The sequence below is a fragment of the Amia ocellicauda genome, chromosome 19 (assembly GCF_036373705.1).
Source record: "Amia ocellicauda isolate fAmiCal2 chromosome 19, fAmiCal2.hap1, whole genome shotgun sequence".
In the NCBI taxonomy this organism is placed as follows: domain Eukaryota; kingdom Metazoa; phylum Chordata; class Actinopteri; order Amiiformes; family Amiidae; genus Amia; species Amia ocellicauda.
Window position 1 is genome coordinate 16,357,435 of NC_089868.1, and position 15,725 is coordinate 16,373,159.

The 15,725-nt window shown below is 42.5% G+C and overlaps 2 protein-coding genes across 5 annotated transcripts in view; one reads left to right on the plus strand and one right to left on the minus strand.

The window, feature by feature from the left end:
* Positions 1-10,026, plus strand: part of LOC136714256 (single-stranded DNA-binding protein 3) — a 57,343-nt gene extending 47,317 nt beyond the window's left edge. For 2 of the 4 annotated variants that reach the window (XM_066691640.1, XM_066691642.1), the window contains 12 exons: positions 101-160; positions 1,377-1,443; positions 1,804-1,880; positions 3,245-3,333; positions 3,548-3,596; positions 4,222-4,257; positions 5,310-5,364; positions 6,135-6,205; positions 6,898-6,976; positions 7,320-7,348; positions 7,664-7,762; positions 8,280-10,026. In XM_066691640.1, the coding sequence (XP_066547737.1) occupies positions 101-160; positions 1,377-1,443; positions 1,804-1,880; positions 3,245-3,333; positions 3,548-3,596; positions 4,222-4,257; positions 5,310-5,364; positions 6,135-6,205; positions 6,898-6,976; positions 7,320-7,348; positions 7,664-7,762; positions 8,280-8,309 (741 nt within the window). In that variant the 3' untranslated portion in view covers positions 8,310-10,026. The remainder of the gene's footprint in view (positions 1-100; positions 161-1,376; positions 1,444-1,803; positions 1,881-3,244; positions 3,334-3,547; positions 3,597-4,221; positions 4,258-5,309; positions 5,365-6,134; positions 6,206-6,897; positions 6,977-7,319; positions 7,349-7,663; positions 7,763-8,279) is intronic. The other 2 variants (XM_066691641.1, XM_066691643.1) reach the window with 1 other exon arrangement.
* Positions 10,027-11,552: 1,526 nt separating this feature from the next.
* mrpl37 (mitochondrial ribosomal protein L37) lies at positions 11,553-15,614 on the minus strand. Its single transcript, XM_066692518.1, has 7 exons — positions 15,080-15,614; positions 14,483-14,666; positions 13,400-13,515; positions 13,121-13,306; positions 12,798-12,952; positions 12,422-12,625; positions 11,553-11,838 (listed from the first exon to the last, which is right to left on the minus strand). The coding sequence occupies exons 1-7, from the start codon at positions 15,462-15,464 to the stop codon at positions 11,761-11,763; spliced, it is 1,308 nt and encodes a 435-aa protein (XP_066548615.1). The 5' UTR covers positions 15,465-15,614; the 3' UTR covers positions 11,553-11,760.
* Positions 15,615-15,725: the final 111 nt, after the last annotated feature.

Sequence of the window (15,725 nt, forward strand, 5' to 3'; positions counted from 1 at the left end):
TATTGTATTCCTTCTCTGATATGCATGTAGGTACTGCTTGGGAAAATAAAAAGACGTGTTCTGGGAGCAGGTGTCAATAACCAGTGCTTTGTGTTCACAGCCTTTTATGTCGCCGCGGTATGCTGGAGGCCCCCGGCCCCCCATCAGAATGGGAAACCAGGTACTGTATCAGCTTGTAAAACTGAAATAACACAAGATGCATGAGTGAGGACAAAGCACTGTGGAAATCAAAAGTGGTTACATCATAGCTGTCTGCAAATTTCTTTAAGTGGACTTACTGGAACAGAGAAGATAATTTATGTGCATTGAGGCGGACGGCAGTGTCATTAAAATACGATACGATTTGTTTGGCTGTGTTACTGATATTAACATTTTATTTGTTAAGACATAGGGTGTCATATTGATAACATACTTAGTGCCTTTTTATCCAGCAATGTTTAGTAATAGCGATTTAGAATAGATAACGTAGTTCCTTGTATATTTAGGGCGTACTTCACTTCTCTGAGAAACCGTTAGAGCAGTGTTGGACTAACTCAGGTTTAATATGGGTTTGAGATGGTGCTTGGGAAGCATCGGCTGAATAGAAAATGTTTGGCAAATTGCTTAAAATTACAAAGGGTGGTCTATCTAATCCTACCTATTAGGCTGCAAAATGAGCCATCGAATGCTTAGATCAACTCCAGGGTTAAGTGACCGAGGTCATCCCTGGATTGTACCTGTATTTTTTTCCCCATCTCAACTGGGCACACAACAAAAAGAGCCTTGTTCCTCTTATTATAAACTTGATTGACTCCAGGGTGGGTTTCTTGGGACAGTGGTATTTATCTGTAACCAAACCTAAGCTGCACTGATGTGTAAAGTGAGACCACACCAAAACAAAATGACTCTGCTTTCTCAGCCAAAATCACAACTTCACTGAACTTAAACCAAATGCATATCAGCCACGTAAAGGAAAAATGTTTTCTTATTTCTAGAAAGAAAGCGGTCACTCCTTTTTAAATGAATGCTTTCCTGTCTGCATGTCTGTGTTCTTGATTGTGTTACATGAAGGTTTGATATAAACACCAGGGTAGATTTACACAGAGATTCATCATCACAGAGATGTTTACACTTTTCAAAAAGTGAGAAAACTGTCAATAATACAATATTGTCACAATAATAAAGACATGATCCATTTAATTTTTCTTCAGTTTAATTTTATTTATATGGGTGTTGATTCTGTAGAGCAACACAGACCTGTGTTGTGGTAGCAGGCAGGACAGGTCCTTGGGTGGCGAGGGCTGCAGGGTCAAGCGTGTGTGTGAAGCGTGTGAGCACTGAAGAGCTGTCGGGCTGTGAGGTGATGCTGGTTTTCTGTCTCTCTCTCTCTCTGACAGCCTCCAGGCGGAGTCCCAGGTGCTCAGCCACTGCTGCCCAACACAATGGACCACACACGGCAACAAGGTGAGGTCACCTGGCCCTGCCTTGTGCTCCCATTTTCCTGCCCTCCAGAAAAATGGGCTTTTATTTTCTTTCCTTCCTGTTTGTAGCAACCATATTCAACTTATCAGTTCAGCAGCTTGCTGAAGCAGACCGTTGTATCATTAGGAATTGCTGTGGAAGTTTAAACTCACACAGGTGGGTTTGTTCATTGACTTGATTCCAGTGACTTCAAGAGACAAGCTGCTCCAGAAATACTCAGCTCTAGTAGGATAGGAGGTGAAGGGATTGGTCAGAATAACTGACATTTTTATTGCCTTTCTTATTAGAAAAGTCTACCCATTGTCATTGAGGATGTGTGTTAACTCATCATGTTTTTTTTAGGCCATCCTAACATTGGAGGACCAATGCAGAGAATGAACCCCCCAAGAGGAATGGGCCCAATGGGTCCAGGACCCCAGGTAGGCCCTCAGCTGCTGACTGGTGTCATCCTCACATCAGTAACTCACTATGCTTGCTTTGTACTTTTTCTGCATTCTGAGGACTCTACTCCACTTGTCCACTTAGTAGTGTAAGATTGGATTTACAAAAACTGTACATGGTAGTGAGTTTTTCTCAAATTTGATCTAAATTCAGATGTCACTTAAAATATGTATCTGCAATGCCAAGACTTTTCCTTAATAGTTTTAATGTGATTGACACAATGTTCTTTGAAACTTGATCACTCTTTTTAATATTCCAACTTGGCTGTCACTCTTGACTTGCAATGTAGCCTCTTTGAGAACCCAGCCATACGTTACAGCAACAGTGATGGCAAAGGCTTACAACAACCTAGCTGAATAAATGCTTTTAGCCATCACAGATAAGCGAATAAAACTCTGAGGATGAAGTCAAACCATTCAGAAATTGTAGCTGTTTGAATTTGCGTTGCGTTTGGCAAAATAAGTTCAATTTATATTGGTGAATTTTCAGTTGGCGTGAACAGCTGTTGACACTTGCCTTTGTTTACATTTGCCTCTGGCAGATTACACATTACTGGTGACCGTCTCTTGGGGGAGGGGGTTGTAAATTGGTCATTAGTGTGCTTGTGTTGGAAAATCAGAATGTGACTTCTCTGTGTGGTTTCCTTTGTCTGTCCTATCTTGTCACTCCATTCTGTTTGGTGTGGGATACTTCTGCTTCTCTTCTGCTTTTTATTAACACCATCGTCGTATCATGTCCAAAAAACTTGTGATTTCTGAAATGAGTGCTAATTGTGGCTCATCAAGGTTTATGAATCCCTCTAGCCAGGGTGCATCTGTGTTGTCCACAGTGAAAAGACAGTTGACTTGTGCCCTCTTAGTTTGTTTCTGAGGGCACAACCATGTTTTTAGCCCCTGTTCATGAAATGCACCACAGGATGAACTGTTAACAGAAACACATATGTGGTACATTTGTGTGTAAGAGCTTTACATTCTTTCATGATCATCAAAGATGTGATGACAAAATTAATCACAATTTCTAGTGAATTTTGATGTTTGTAAGACAGTGGTGTACTTGCGTTGTTAACTTAATATGGAACATTACTAGCATACCTGCTCATAACTTGGAAATAAATAAAAAGCGCCTTTACTTTGTCAATGGGGCATCAGTTTTAATTTAATTTTGAAAAGCCCTTAATTGATCATGGCCATCCCACCCACTCCGGTCCCCCTCCTTCTAGCCCATCATTCAAATGTTAATTGTCAAGCTTCATTCAGAAACATCTTTTCATCCCAGTACATTTCCCACAAAACTAACCCTCTTTTTCTCTCTTCTCTTCTCGGGTTTCTTCTCGTTATGGTAGTCTGATCCTTGGTTATCATTGCAGAACTATGGCGGCGGAATGAGACCTCCACCCAACTCAATAGGCCCTGGCATGCCTGGAATTAACATGTAAGACGCAGTGTTGTTTTTTTTTCTTGTTCAGGGGGTGTCAAGACAAGTGTTTTCGGAGCGAGGCAGAAGATATACTTCCTTTGTTTTGCTCCCACCCATCACAGAATTGTTTTTGGGCTCTTGTTTTTGTTTTTGCGTTCTTCCTCCGGTTGATTACACTGTGCCACGATGGAGGACAAGACTAACATTGTGATTTGTTTTTGTCAATCAGGGGCCCAGGAGCAGGCAGACCATGGCCTAATCCCAACAATGCTAATTCAGTGAGTACAGAGGAGGTTTGGAGTTACTCTCTCCGATGCTAATGTGTATTAAAGCATTCTCATTTCTGTGACTGTGCTCTCTACATCCAATTGAATGTCTAAAGCACGAGGCAGAACCGCACCCCAGGTTTGCGCACACAGAGATTAGCTCAGAGCAGAGAGTGTAACGATCCTGGGTTTAATCCCCACCACTGCCGAGCCTTTATGCAGGAATGTGAGGTAGTTTATAACCGTGTTGAGGAGAAGACTGCCGCTTCAACCAGAGCGTTTGGAGGTGAGCAGGAGAGCAGATTAAATCTCTTGAAAGGGAAATCTCCTGTATCATGCCAAAAAGTTTAACACAAAGGGAAAACTTTAAAAGGAAATGCCTTCATTAAACTACTCTATTTTGAAATGTTGCCTCTTAGGGGAGACTTGCCTGAATGATATAGGTGCTGTTGTGTGTCCTTATTTTACATAAAGTAATTCAATGTTTTTTTGTTTTTGAGTAGTATTTTAATGGTAAAAGTCTATTTTGAGGAAAGCTTCTGATACGCACAGATGTCGTGACACGGTTCAGTGTTCAGAAAGATCATCGAAATAATTGAAAGAAAAACCTAACCGAATGTTTCCTGTTTGTATTCAGATCCCATATTCTTCGTCATCCCCGGGCACATATGTGGTAAGATATACATTTAAATGTGTATACATTTCTTTTTAAAGTAATTGTATACATGTCCTCCAAATCATATTACTTTGCGAAAAACATTATTTTTCTTGTCTGTTCTCTTGGCAGCGTTTCAAGGTATGCTCAGCTTTGGAAAGTGACTTTATCCCATTTGGGGAAAGGACTTACATAAGCTTGTCTGCTGCAGATACTAGAACAAAACGAGTGGCTGTGCTCCAGTTTCTTACAGTATCACAGAAACCAGTGGTACATGAGGAGAAAAACAGCATGGCTGTACACGGCACTCTTAACCCCTTCAGGTCCACAGTGGGCTTTGCTCTCAGACAAAAATCACTTAATTTTACCTCACCATGTTTTAGGAAACCAATTTCACCCATAACCGGATTTTTTAGGTTCTTTAGAACTAACGTTTTTGTTTAATTTGGATTAGTTTGTATGCAATCTTTGTAAATTATTGAAGGATTATAAAGATGTGAGAGTGGCGATCACTGCATAGGGATAGGTTGGCTTTGAGACACCTCCTCGGGTTGGGTGGCGATTGAAGCTGAGAATGATAAGAGACCTTGTAGGTAATCCTGTTCACAGTGGATTCTGCAGAGTGTCAAGAGATCAGACAGTCTTACACCTAGAGCCACAGATTACCTCAATATCCACGGACTGAGAGGAGCCGAGGGCCAGCGTTCTGCACACGGCCTGGCCCTCGCATAACCAAGACACTGGACAAGCTGAAATTGTTTTGGTTCATATAAACAATACCGATAATCATAAAATCACTATTGGTTTGAGATGTAAAATGTAAGCCTTTATTTTGACACCCATCCATTTGCACACATCTGAGTGTCTCTCCTCCTTCCCTTCAGCGTAAACAGGGCAGTGTGCATAACTGTCGTGTAGCACATCAAGCGCTTTAGTGAGAGATTAGTGCTTGGCGTGGAACCAGGAGAAGGCATTGTTGCTGACAGCAGCAGGACGGCTGCCCTATTGCAGTGTGGGGAGAGCGAACCGGCAGTGATGTGTGTGTGTGTGTGTTAATCTGTTATCTGCAGGGTCCCCCTGGTGGAGGAGGTCCCCCTGGCACGCCGATCATGCCCAGTCCAGCAGGTATGGACACAGCACCCACACGACCACTGAATCACCCTGCATCCACTACATCTGGTCCATAACTCACACTGAGATCTTAACGGCACTGTGCTCATAGGGGGAGACCATGCTCAATAAAATAAAATAAAATAAAAATGTGCCCCAGGTGGCTGTTAAGCATCCTTCTAAATCATACTTTCCACCAATATTCCCCTCCACTGGCTGAGCTCTGTTTCCCATGTTCGAAGCGATGACATCATGTGCCGTCTCGCTGGCCAGTGCTCCAGCCGAGGGGATTTCCAGTGAAGTCTCTGAGCTCCTGGCTGGGCCTGTTCACAAATATTATTTCCAAAGACCTCCGCAGTCAGGAGCCGAGTGAGAAATAGTTGCATCCAATCCCACTGTGCGTATTTAACCCCCTACGTCAGCGTGCCCTCGGGTACTCGTTTTAAAGATTTTTGTATTCATTCCCGCCGCCCTTATTGATCGGCGCCGAGCAAATGAAAGCAACAGACTTGTCCTCCACTGAAGAAGGACCAACAGACATGAGGATTTATGACACCCTCCCCCTTTCACAGACGCACACATTTAGAAATGAGAAACGCGCTTTGTAATGTAAACATGTATGAGTATAAAGGATTTAAGTTTATGCTACTCTCTAATGGGAGTCTGTCAAAATGTAATTAATGAACCAGACAGCGTGAGCTCTTCAAAGGAGATGAGTGCGAGGTGAGGATTCAGATTGAGTCCACCTTTCTCAGCCTCGTTCACACACACTTTTATATTTTCAGATTCGACGAACTCCAGCGACAACCTCTACACAATGATTAATGCTGTACCACCCGGAGGAAACCGAACAAATGTGAGTCGGGACACATTCACTCATTCAAATACAATGTATGGCTCTTGCTGCAGTTTCATCTCTTCATAAAAAAAAAAAAAAAAAAGGGATCTATGTAAACCACACGCTGAGAGCGACAGTGGTACTCCGATAACTGGTTTGATTTAATTACATCCCACTCTTTGTCAGAAACCATTCCTACTATAGGGCTGTTAAAACTCACTGGGGAGGCTGCTTCCTCGATACACGGTCCAGGGAGAGCCCTGCGTGTGTTAAGGAGAGTTTAAGAAGTGCTGCACAGGCAAGATGTGGAGGGAGGGAGGGAGAGAGGGGTGAGTGGGGGGGGAGTGCAGAAACAAAAGATTAGAGGTATGCTGTGTTGCTCACTTTTAAAATCACATCCGAATTCCTCTCTGTCACCCAAAGTGCATTACTAAACCTCAGAATCGCATATCTGTCAGTTATCTGGTGATATATGGTGGTTGGGAGCATCATTAAAAAAAAAAAAAAAAAAAAAGTGACAAAGGCTGTAAAACAGTGGTGGTTTCACCTTCCGGTCACTGTGATCTGCCTTTAACCCCACGGGGAGTGTGGCCTAATTGAGTTGCTCCCTGATGGGGTCAGCCGAAGCTCCAGCCAGGCCATTTGTCAGTGTAATGCGTGCTGTCTGCGCCAGGCGTGTGACAGCGTTGCCGTCTCTCTTCCTCCCCCAGTTCCCGATGGGCCCCGGCTCGGACGGCCCCATGGGGGGCATGGGCGGGATGGAGCCGCACCACATGAACGGATCATTAGGTAAGCCAAGGCTCTCAATGAGAGCGAGCAAAATTTAATAAAGCAGACGCTAAACACAACATCAATGCTATTGATCTGAAATGTAAGCCTGTTATGAGGAGGGAGTTGTTCTTGCTAATAGCACTTGCTGCTTTTACTGCAGGAATTTATCCAATTTAGAGAGACCATTTCTTTAGTGATATAAAAAAGGACTGACGCAATGTGAATTGTAGCCGTTCTCAGTATCAATGCACTTGTGGGATCGTTAATAACTGTGAAACCATTAACAAAAAAATATGGATGCTAAAATCGGAGAACATAAATGCACATTGTAATTTTCTTTTTTCTTTTAAAATCTGTACAGGGTCAGGTGACATAGATGGACTTCCTAAGGTAAATTTGTGTTAAATGTGTCTGTGTACATATATAATATCCAGTACCTTTTAAGAAGCAGATATATTATTTTTAATACAGATTCTAGTGGTACAGCTCTGTGCTAAGCCAGTTTGTTACTGCAGTTTATTTGGCACACATACCATGAACTGTCTTACCTGATAAGTGAACAGTTAAAATATTGAGCTGTAATGATGTTCTGTTTTTTAATATTTTATGTGCTTTCTAAAAACTGTTTGAAAGATTTCCCATTAATAATCCTTTGGGCTTATTAGTGGAATCCGTATTGATTCCTGGGTTTCTTGATCTCTGCAGAATTCTCCAAACAACATAAGTGGCATTAGCAATCCGCCTGGCACCCCGCGGGATGACGGGGAGTTAGGGGGCAACTTTCTCCACTTCCAAAATGACAATGTGAGTATCCACACCCCCGGACGTGCACAAAGGGGACGTCGCTATTTACGGTGCCAATCCGTATCCCAATTGCCCGCGTTCTCCTCGGGTTCAGTACAGGGCAGAGGACGCTTACTAAAATAAAGAAAATGAGGTAGCAAATCCTGCAGCATTGATTGCTCGTTCGCGGGTCAGATCGGGCATAGTTCGTCAGGGTGGAAGTCTGTTAAGTTGTCCTCGAGGGACTCAAGAGATTAACATTTTTTAACATTGCGTCCTTTCATTGCTTCACTTCATTACCAGGGTGGTGTTCCTCAGAGAAAACAAATCCTTTTTAGTACTGCAATCACAGTTGTAGGATTTCATTTTATTTCATTGCTTATTTTAGTTCTGACAAGTGGAGCATATTAGGTGTAGGAACTGTTTGTAAGTGTAAAGACAGTATGCCAATCATAGTAAATGCAGAGAGAGGGTCCTAGTAGGTCCACCAGCTCCCATTCATTTGGTTTGGGTCTAACCATCCGACTGTTTCTTTCAGTACTCTCCCACCATGACGATGAGCGTGTGATTCCCCCGGCCCCAGACAAGAAAGTCGGCCATCATCTGGAAGATTTAGGAAAGTATGCAAGAAGCAGCTAAACATTTTTGGCAAGGAACCAGGGAAGCACCCCTGAATTTAGTTTCATGCAATAATTCAAGAAAAAAAAACGAAATGGCTGAACTTCTTGTGTTCCATAAAACATGAAGGACAAATTTTTTCAAGACATGTCAAAACCAGCTTCTGGAAGGATTATATACATACATGACGCCTTTTTTTTGTTTTGTTTTTATTATACTTTATTTTTGTTTTAAATTCCTGAGCTAAAACGGAAAGCCGACTTGACCTCTTTGCTTTGTCCTTGAAAACTGTTGTCTGTTTGTGCTGAGCTGCGCAGGGAAGCTAGAGGAGGTGTGAGAAAATCATGTCAATATTGTTGCTACTTTTTAAACTGGACAGTCTACATAATGCACTGTGGATTGGTTTAGAAAACAAACAAAATGAAAACGGTCTGTCGGCCTCCGAAGCAGGGGGAAAAAACCTTTTTCAGACCTACTGCTCCTTGGAAATCTTCATAATGAACACTCAGAAGATGCCTTGTATTTGATGAATTTTTTGTTTTGTTTTATTTTTTGAAGATTTTTGGGGGGTTTTGGCCAGAAAGATCCTGCATATTGGACTCTTTGTGGGAGAGATCTGGTTTTACTAGTTTTTAAGTGATATTTTGTTTGTGTAACTCCACAAATACAAGTACACGCTTTCCGAGAATCTACGTAGTCTCCAGCGACTTGGAAAAGGTTTATTTTGGTAAAGAAAATGAAAAGAACGATTTCCCTGCACTGCATCTGTGTTCATTTTCATTTATATTTAAATAATTCTTTCATGACTGCTGTTCTGTAAACATGCTCTATAAAAAAAAACAAAATAAACCTCCACATCAAGAGGGAATTTGCAGAAAATGACACAAAACCCGTTGTACAGTGACATTGTGTGAAAGCTGGGATCTATGTACAGTACACTACCTGTAGATGGTCTTTTTTTAAGCCCACTTCTATAAAAAAGAAAGTGTATCATGTTATGTATAAAATATTATCTGCCTGGACATACCTTTGTGCTGATTCTTGAACATTGTAGCTGTTTGTGTTTCTTACCTTGTAGTCTGGTTATAATGAGAGAAAAAAAAAAGTAATTATACATTGTAGTTTGTGTTCAATATTTGTTGCTAATGTTTTATCAAGGGATGTTTTTCCTCCCCTCCAGATCCAACCTCCCCGCTTCTCCTCGCCTCAAAACCCTCCCCGAGTTTTATTTGACTCTTTCATTGCCAGATTTGTATGGGTTTCTTGCTGCAGTTAGTGAGATGCATTTCATACTTTTTAACTCATGAATTATTTAACTCTTGTATGCGTCTGCTTTAACTAGGCATTTCTATGTGCTTAGCTTAGGGTGTTTCAAGAAGAAAAAGTATGGTGGTCTCATAATTGCAGTAAGAATAGAAAATGCAGAATAATATTTTATTGTATTGCTGTAAACCTTTGGTCTCCATGATGCTTCTTCATTTTATATATTTTTTTGATTTTTGTTTTTTGTTTACTTTTTACGCGGAAAAAATGATCGCTTGGTAATGTAATTTTACAATAACTAAATTATTTGTCTTCATTGATAATGGGATGGTTTTTGAATGAAACGGTTCCTTCCCTTCCCCTCCCTACACTGTAATAAATATAAAGAAGAAACTGTCTTTGTACTGGTTTGCATCTGGAAGTCTGTTTACTGCTCTTTAGCAAGGCTTCTCTTTGAAGTGACAAGGATATACAAGTTTGAAATCATCTTATTTACAAATGCAACAAAGAGGGGGAAAAAAAAAAGCTTAATTTCCTCTTGGACTTCAGAGTAGCGCTGTCCTGAGGTCTCTGCTGTGCAAAGGTTACCATGTCTCACTGGACAACCCTGACCCCTCCGATCGTCCAGCGAGTGACTGATGAATCGCATCTGGACTTACTCAGCGAGAACCTGCTGTGATAAGACGCGTCAAAGATGCACAACAGACTTTGATTCCACCTCCAGTCAGTGGATTTTATTTTTCCAGACAGTTTTTTAAAGGACAAAAGTATACCACTGCTGGGTTCACCGGCCGGTTAGCTGGACTATTGGATATGCATTAGTGTGGAGATCAGCCATTAGTAATACTTCATAACCACATGCTCTCCATGTAAACCACTGACCTACACTACTACTATACAAGCATTCATGCCGTTTAAGGAACCTTCAGATCTGTGAATTCAATTTAGATGTGTTGTAGCTGAATATAAAATGCAGCTTTTACAGTATTTAAGCTCTGGGAGCGATGTAACTGAGGTTTCCGTCATTGTGGAATTGTAACTCTCCAGGATGATGCCTTTCCTCAGAAACGAAACGCTATCGGATTACTGACGAGGACACTTCCGTTAATGTAATTATACGTTAATATGAACTCCCATCCGGTGTAAGGTTGCAGATAGTGTCTGAGATCCGCCGACCGGAAGTGTGGAGCTGCCAGTGTGCGGAGGAGACGGGGTGTCAGCGCTGCACAGAGGTCTGCGGAGAAAAGGCCGTTACCTTTATTGCACTGACATCTTTTCCCGCGAATGGTAATCTAAGAAAAAGGGTTTTATTTGCCATTTCTTTGAGTAACACATTCGGTCTAATGATCCGGTTCTTTGTGGTTATCTTGGAAATAACACTCTGCGTTTATTAATGTAAGGTAGGGACACACTATCTGGTATAAACACATAACTCCAGTGGATGGAGACAGTGATGGAGCAGTTTAATTACACAACACGGCCCCACAGGGTGCGACTGGGAGTTCATGTTCTTGGAGATGACTACATGAGTTAGCACTATGTATTCCGCCTATTAGGCCAGATTGTTTGCTGCTTTGTAAATGAATAGAAATGCTGCTCGGGAGACGTGTGTGAGAGACAACGTCAATCATTTAAATGACTTGAACAAATAACAGTGTTCACAGTTAGGTGAGGAGACGTCCAACACCTTTGGCGTGGAAGGTCAGTATTAAGTGTCAGGGCTGTATGTGTCGGGGGAAACACTTTGGATTGTCAATACTGGATGATAAATTTAGATTAATGCTTTGTATGAGTTGTAGAATACTTGCTACACGAAAATGATTGTAAATATATATTGTCTCAGGCATAACGACTTTTTTGAAGGGGAAAAAACATCACCTGAAAGAAATGTTCAGATTCTGGAAATTAGGATCCACATAAGACCAAAAGATCACGATTTGAACTTTGCTTCAACTTTATTGTGAAGGCTATACAAAAATGAAACGAAACTGAACGCCAAGATCTATCAGGCTGGGTTGTGCAGAAAGTGGCAGCGGCGGCCGGATCCCAATCTCCACGATCAGCGCGTCGTGTGGCCAGGTGGGCGGAGGAGAGGGAAGGCCTGGCCCGGGGACAGCGGGTGGAATTTCAGCCGCTCTTCACACGGCTCCGTGCAAGTACAATGCGAGGAATTTCTTGAATGTGTCTGGCTGATACCCAGATAAGCCAGCAGGAACCTCGAGAGATGGAAAGCAGTACTTACATTACATATCGGGTAACGTCTTGCTCAAAGAATAGGTCTAGGTGTTCTGTTCATTTCAAATTATATATATATATGACTAATCAACTTTTAACACTTCAGTTCCCCAATGAGGACATTTTCCATTTGCACTTATTTATACATCAATTAACTATAGCACTCCACAAACTCTTAAAACCGGTTTGGAACTCAAGACTAATTTGTATTCAGTGTTTAATCTATTACCTGGATTTCTCTTTTTGAGCTAACTTCTGATTTCTACAATAGAAAGTTATATTTCCCCAGGAAAAACTTGGCTTTTCAAAGGGGAAGAGCATTTTTTTTTCTTCTTCCTTCCCTCTGACAAAGCCATACCCTGTGTTTCTGTTACTTAGACAGCCCCCTAGTGGTCGTACAACCAACAAACATCCTTTTAAGCCCCACAACGATTCCATATTGACTGAGGAAGCAGTTCTGTTTTGAAAGAAAAATAAATACAAACCCCGATTACACAAATACTGCATGTTCAGTTTGATGTTGTGAATCCCATTGTATACGATCACCACAGTGTTTTTACTGACCTGGACAACCTTCCGCTTAATGAGTGGCCGGCACTTTGCGTAGTCATACAAGGGCTGGTCCGGCTCCAGCCACACCAGGTTCTTGATGCCGGTGTCGGGCCCGAGCTCGGTGCTGTTCAGCTGGAACACCGCAAATTGGAAGGTCCTGCCATCTGTGGCCACACTCTGCACCACGATGGGCTGCTCCAACACCTGGGGCTGAACCTGGGGAGGTAGAACAACTCCCTGTTAGCCAGAGAAGGTACCCAAAAATCAGTTAAAGGCCATGATGACTAGAATTGAGCGAGAAAAGGAAGACGTGAATCTGACTTCCCGCGACTCCCTTTATAATCCTTCCACGCTGAATTCTGTTGGGTCTCTGTGGCGGCGCACCTACCCCGTACAGAGCATGGGCCCTGGCCAGCGCGTTCCCGAACGAGAACATGATCATCTTGGCGCGGATCTGCTCGGGCTTCATCATGGGCCCGGCGTCGCCCGCCTCGGAGAAGAACAGCGTGTGGGCGTGGGGGTAGGGGTAGCCCTCTCCGAAACCTGCGAAGCAGCCGAGGCAGGGGACAGGCACAGTGACCTATCTGATGAAATCTTCAACTTGAGACTCATTAGATAGAATGCATTCGAACACTGTGCATAATATACATACATGGGGACCCAAAAGTGTTTTTCAATGACTATAGTGGCTGTGTGAGGTCTGAGCCCTACCCGTGTGGCTTTTCTCCTGGTATACGCGAGTGCACTGCAGGTCGATGGTGGGGGAGATGGGATAGAAGGACTCCAATATGTAATCCTCTGTGCTCTTCACCTCCTCCTTCCCAGCAACCACTGGTACAGGAGACGCACTGTTCAGCAGCATGCCGTTCTTTCCTCGCACTTGGAACAGATCAGCATCTGTGAACCAAGACATGAATGGATTTTGCGTTCTCGCAGTTTAACGATGTAGAAAATGAGTTGAGAGCGTTCAGCACAGAGATGGGAACAAACCTCGATTCCAGTACGTAGACAGACTGTAGTTTTGAGCCAGCATCCTCTTGGACAGTGAAGGGTGTTTTGTTTGTAGGGTCCCACACAAGTGCAGTAAGTCCTTCAACAGGGTGGGGCTGTGAAGCGAACAGAGCAGTGAGAGGCTCAAACAGAACATGAACAAGCACTGCACTACACTCCTTTTTGCAATAAGGAATCATAGGCTGAGCCAAGCTATGTTAAAAGTCTATATTAAAAGTCATTCAAGTTTTGCGCAGCAGTTAAAGAGCATGAATTACAGGAGTTCTATGCACTTAAATGGAAACCTAAAACATTCCCTGTATGTTTCAGGTCAGTGATTGGTGTTTTATGCAACCTAATATGCTTGAACAAAGAGACTTGTATTCATTCATTTAAAATTTATAATATCCTATCACTTGAATCACAATTTCAAAAGATAAGAAGGGGGATCTTATTCAAACATGGAAATGGGCTGTGACATTTGGTTTTTCCTGCATGCATCCACCATTACAAGAGTGAGACGGAGAAATAAAAGAAATGTTAAGCAATACAACACCTCTGTGATAAAAGGTAGCTCTCTGTGCAATAAAGGGCATCCTTCCCCAGACGTAATGAGTGATATCAAAGCCTTGGCGATGCAGAGGAACGAGATCAGTGGAAGGGGCTCTTTAGGCAGAGAAATCCTGCCCTGCTGTGAGCTGCATTAATTAATGAAAACCTTATTCGGACAATCCCCACTGTGAGGGAGACGGCCCTGCATTTAGCGATGGTCATTAGATTTAACACACAGTCAATATCCCCTATGGAGCAAAATGTCATGTTCCATATTTAAAGCAAAGCAATCCTTATGCTTTTTCGATAGCAAAGCTAAAGACTAAAGGAAATAAAGTTCAACCGAACAATGGCTGATGGTACTACCCATGTTCCTCACACCCCCTTCTTGTTCACCATTCAATACCACTTTTTCCCCCCCGATTTCTTCAATATATGGGTTGTTTTTGAATGAGTAGATATAGATTATGATTTACATGCTGAGGGACCAAAGGAATGTGAAGCGTTCTACCAGGTCATGAGGGAACTCACCAGAACTGGTCTCGCCTGGGGCGGACTTCGGTGGTGTCCCAGAACCGGGAGTGGCGGATTGCTTCTTGGACTCGTTGGTCCTGGTTCTCAATCTGGTTGGCTGGGTCCTCGGCCAACGAGAGGATCTGCACGGGAAGTCCTTGGATAAGCTTGGACTTGGAAAGCCACAGGGCTTGTCTAACACCTGCAAACAGAAGCAAAATCAATTACAATGACACATTGGCTACTTGTGATGCCCTCATAATGTACTTTATATATATATATATATATATATATATATATATATATATATATATATATATATATTTATCACCAGTTTACTTAGAATATACATATTTGAGAGTGGCCCCTTCTAAAAGCCCTTTGATGGCACTGCTATAGGAGATTGCAGAGCTGTTAAGATTTAGACTGCTTTGACTCCCAAATCGGACTACATTTGTACATTTAAGCAGCCAATACTTGTGTATGGTAATGTTTTTGTGCTTTACAAGAGAGCCATACAAATGTAATTAGCAGTCACAGCATAAATACACCGAGATGTACAATGAAAGGGGGATACTCTTCACAATCCTGATCTAAACTAGTTGTAAACATTACCTTCCAATATGCTTGTCCTCTGAGTGAATATATAACATGGTGTGTCTTTATGCAGCGGCATCTCCTCGCACTTGGGCCCATAGTAGTGATAGGGGTCGTGCCAGTCCCTGCGCCAGTGCGGGAACGTCGGCTTTGACAACCCGGGGACGTAATGCATCCTCTCGGCGTAGGTGATGCGCTCCAGCCCAGGGATATCAATGACTTGATTTGCTTTTCGTTGCGGGGGTGCCTTGGATAAAAGGCAGTAAGTGACGGAGAAGGATCGGCGTCCCGCAACATCTTTTCGGCAGATCCGAGGACATATTTGGTTTCCAGACCCTCCAGTTTTTAAATAGGTTAAGAGCGGTTCTGTCGCCTTAACCCTCTGGAAAATAGCTTTAGACATTTTTTAAACTACTTTGACTAATCAACATATATCATTACAATTACAGAGAAAATACTATAAATCTGTACTGTGTTGTGTGATAAATCCCTTGCCCCTGGCACCCTACATGTCATTTTACTTCACAGGAGGCAGCCATCTTGTGCCGCGCAGAGCACCCTGGGTATTTCGTGTCCTCAAAGCTAAGGTACCGTGGATAAATTAAAACACGTTAACCGGATTTTAACCACAGCAAACACACACCGCTCATACACTATTTGTATT

What these genes read in the sequence shown, in the direction of transcription:
- mrpl37 (XM_066692518.1), bottom strand. Translation starts at nt 15,464, where the DNA reads ATGTCTAAAGCTATTTTCCAGAGGGTTAAGGCGACAGAACCGCTCTTA. An exon ending in GAGGACAAGCATATTGGAAG is followed by an intron (nt 14,667 to 15,079) that starts GTAATGTTTACA and finishes TTCTGTTTGCAG; the next exon opens with GTGTTAGACAAGCCCTGTGG. An exon ending in TTAAGCGGAAGGTTGTCCAG is followed by an intron (nt 11,839 to 12,421) that starts GTCAGTAAAAAC and finishes CCATCTCTCGAG; the next exon opens with GTTCCTGCTGGCTTATCTGG.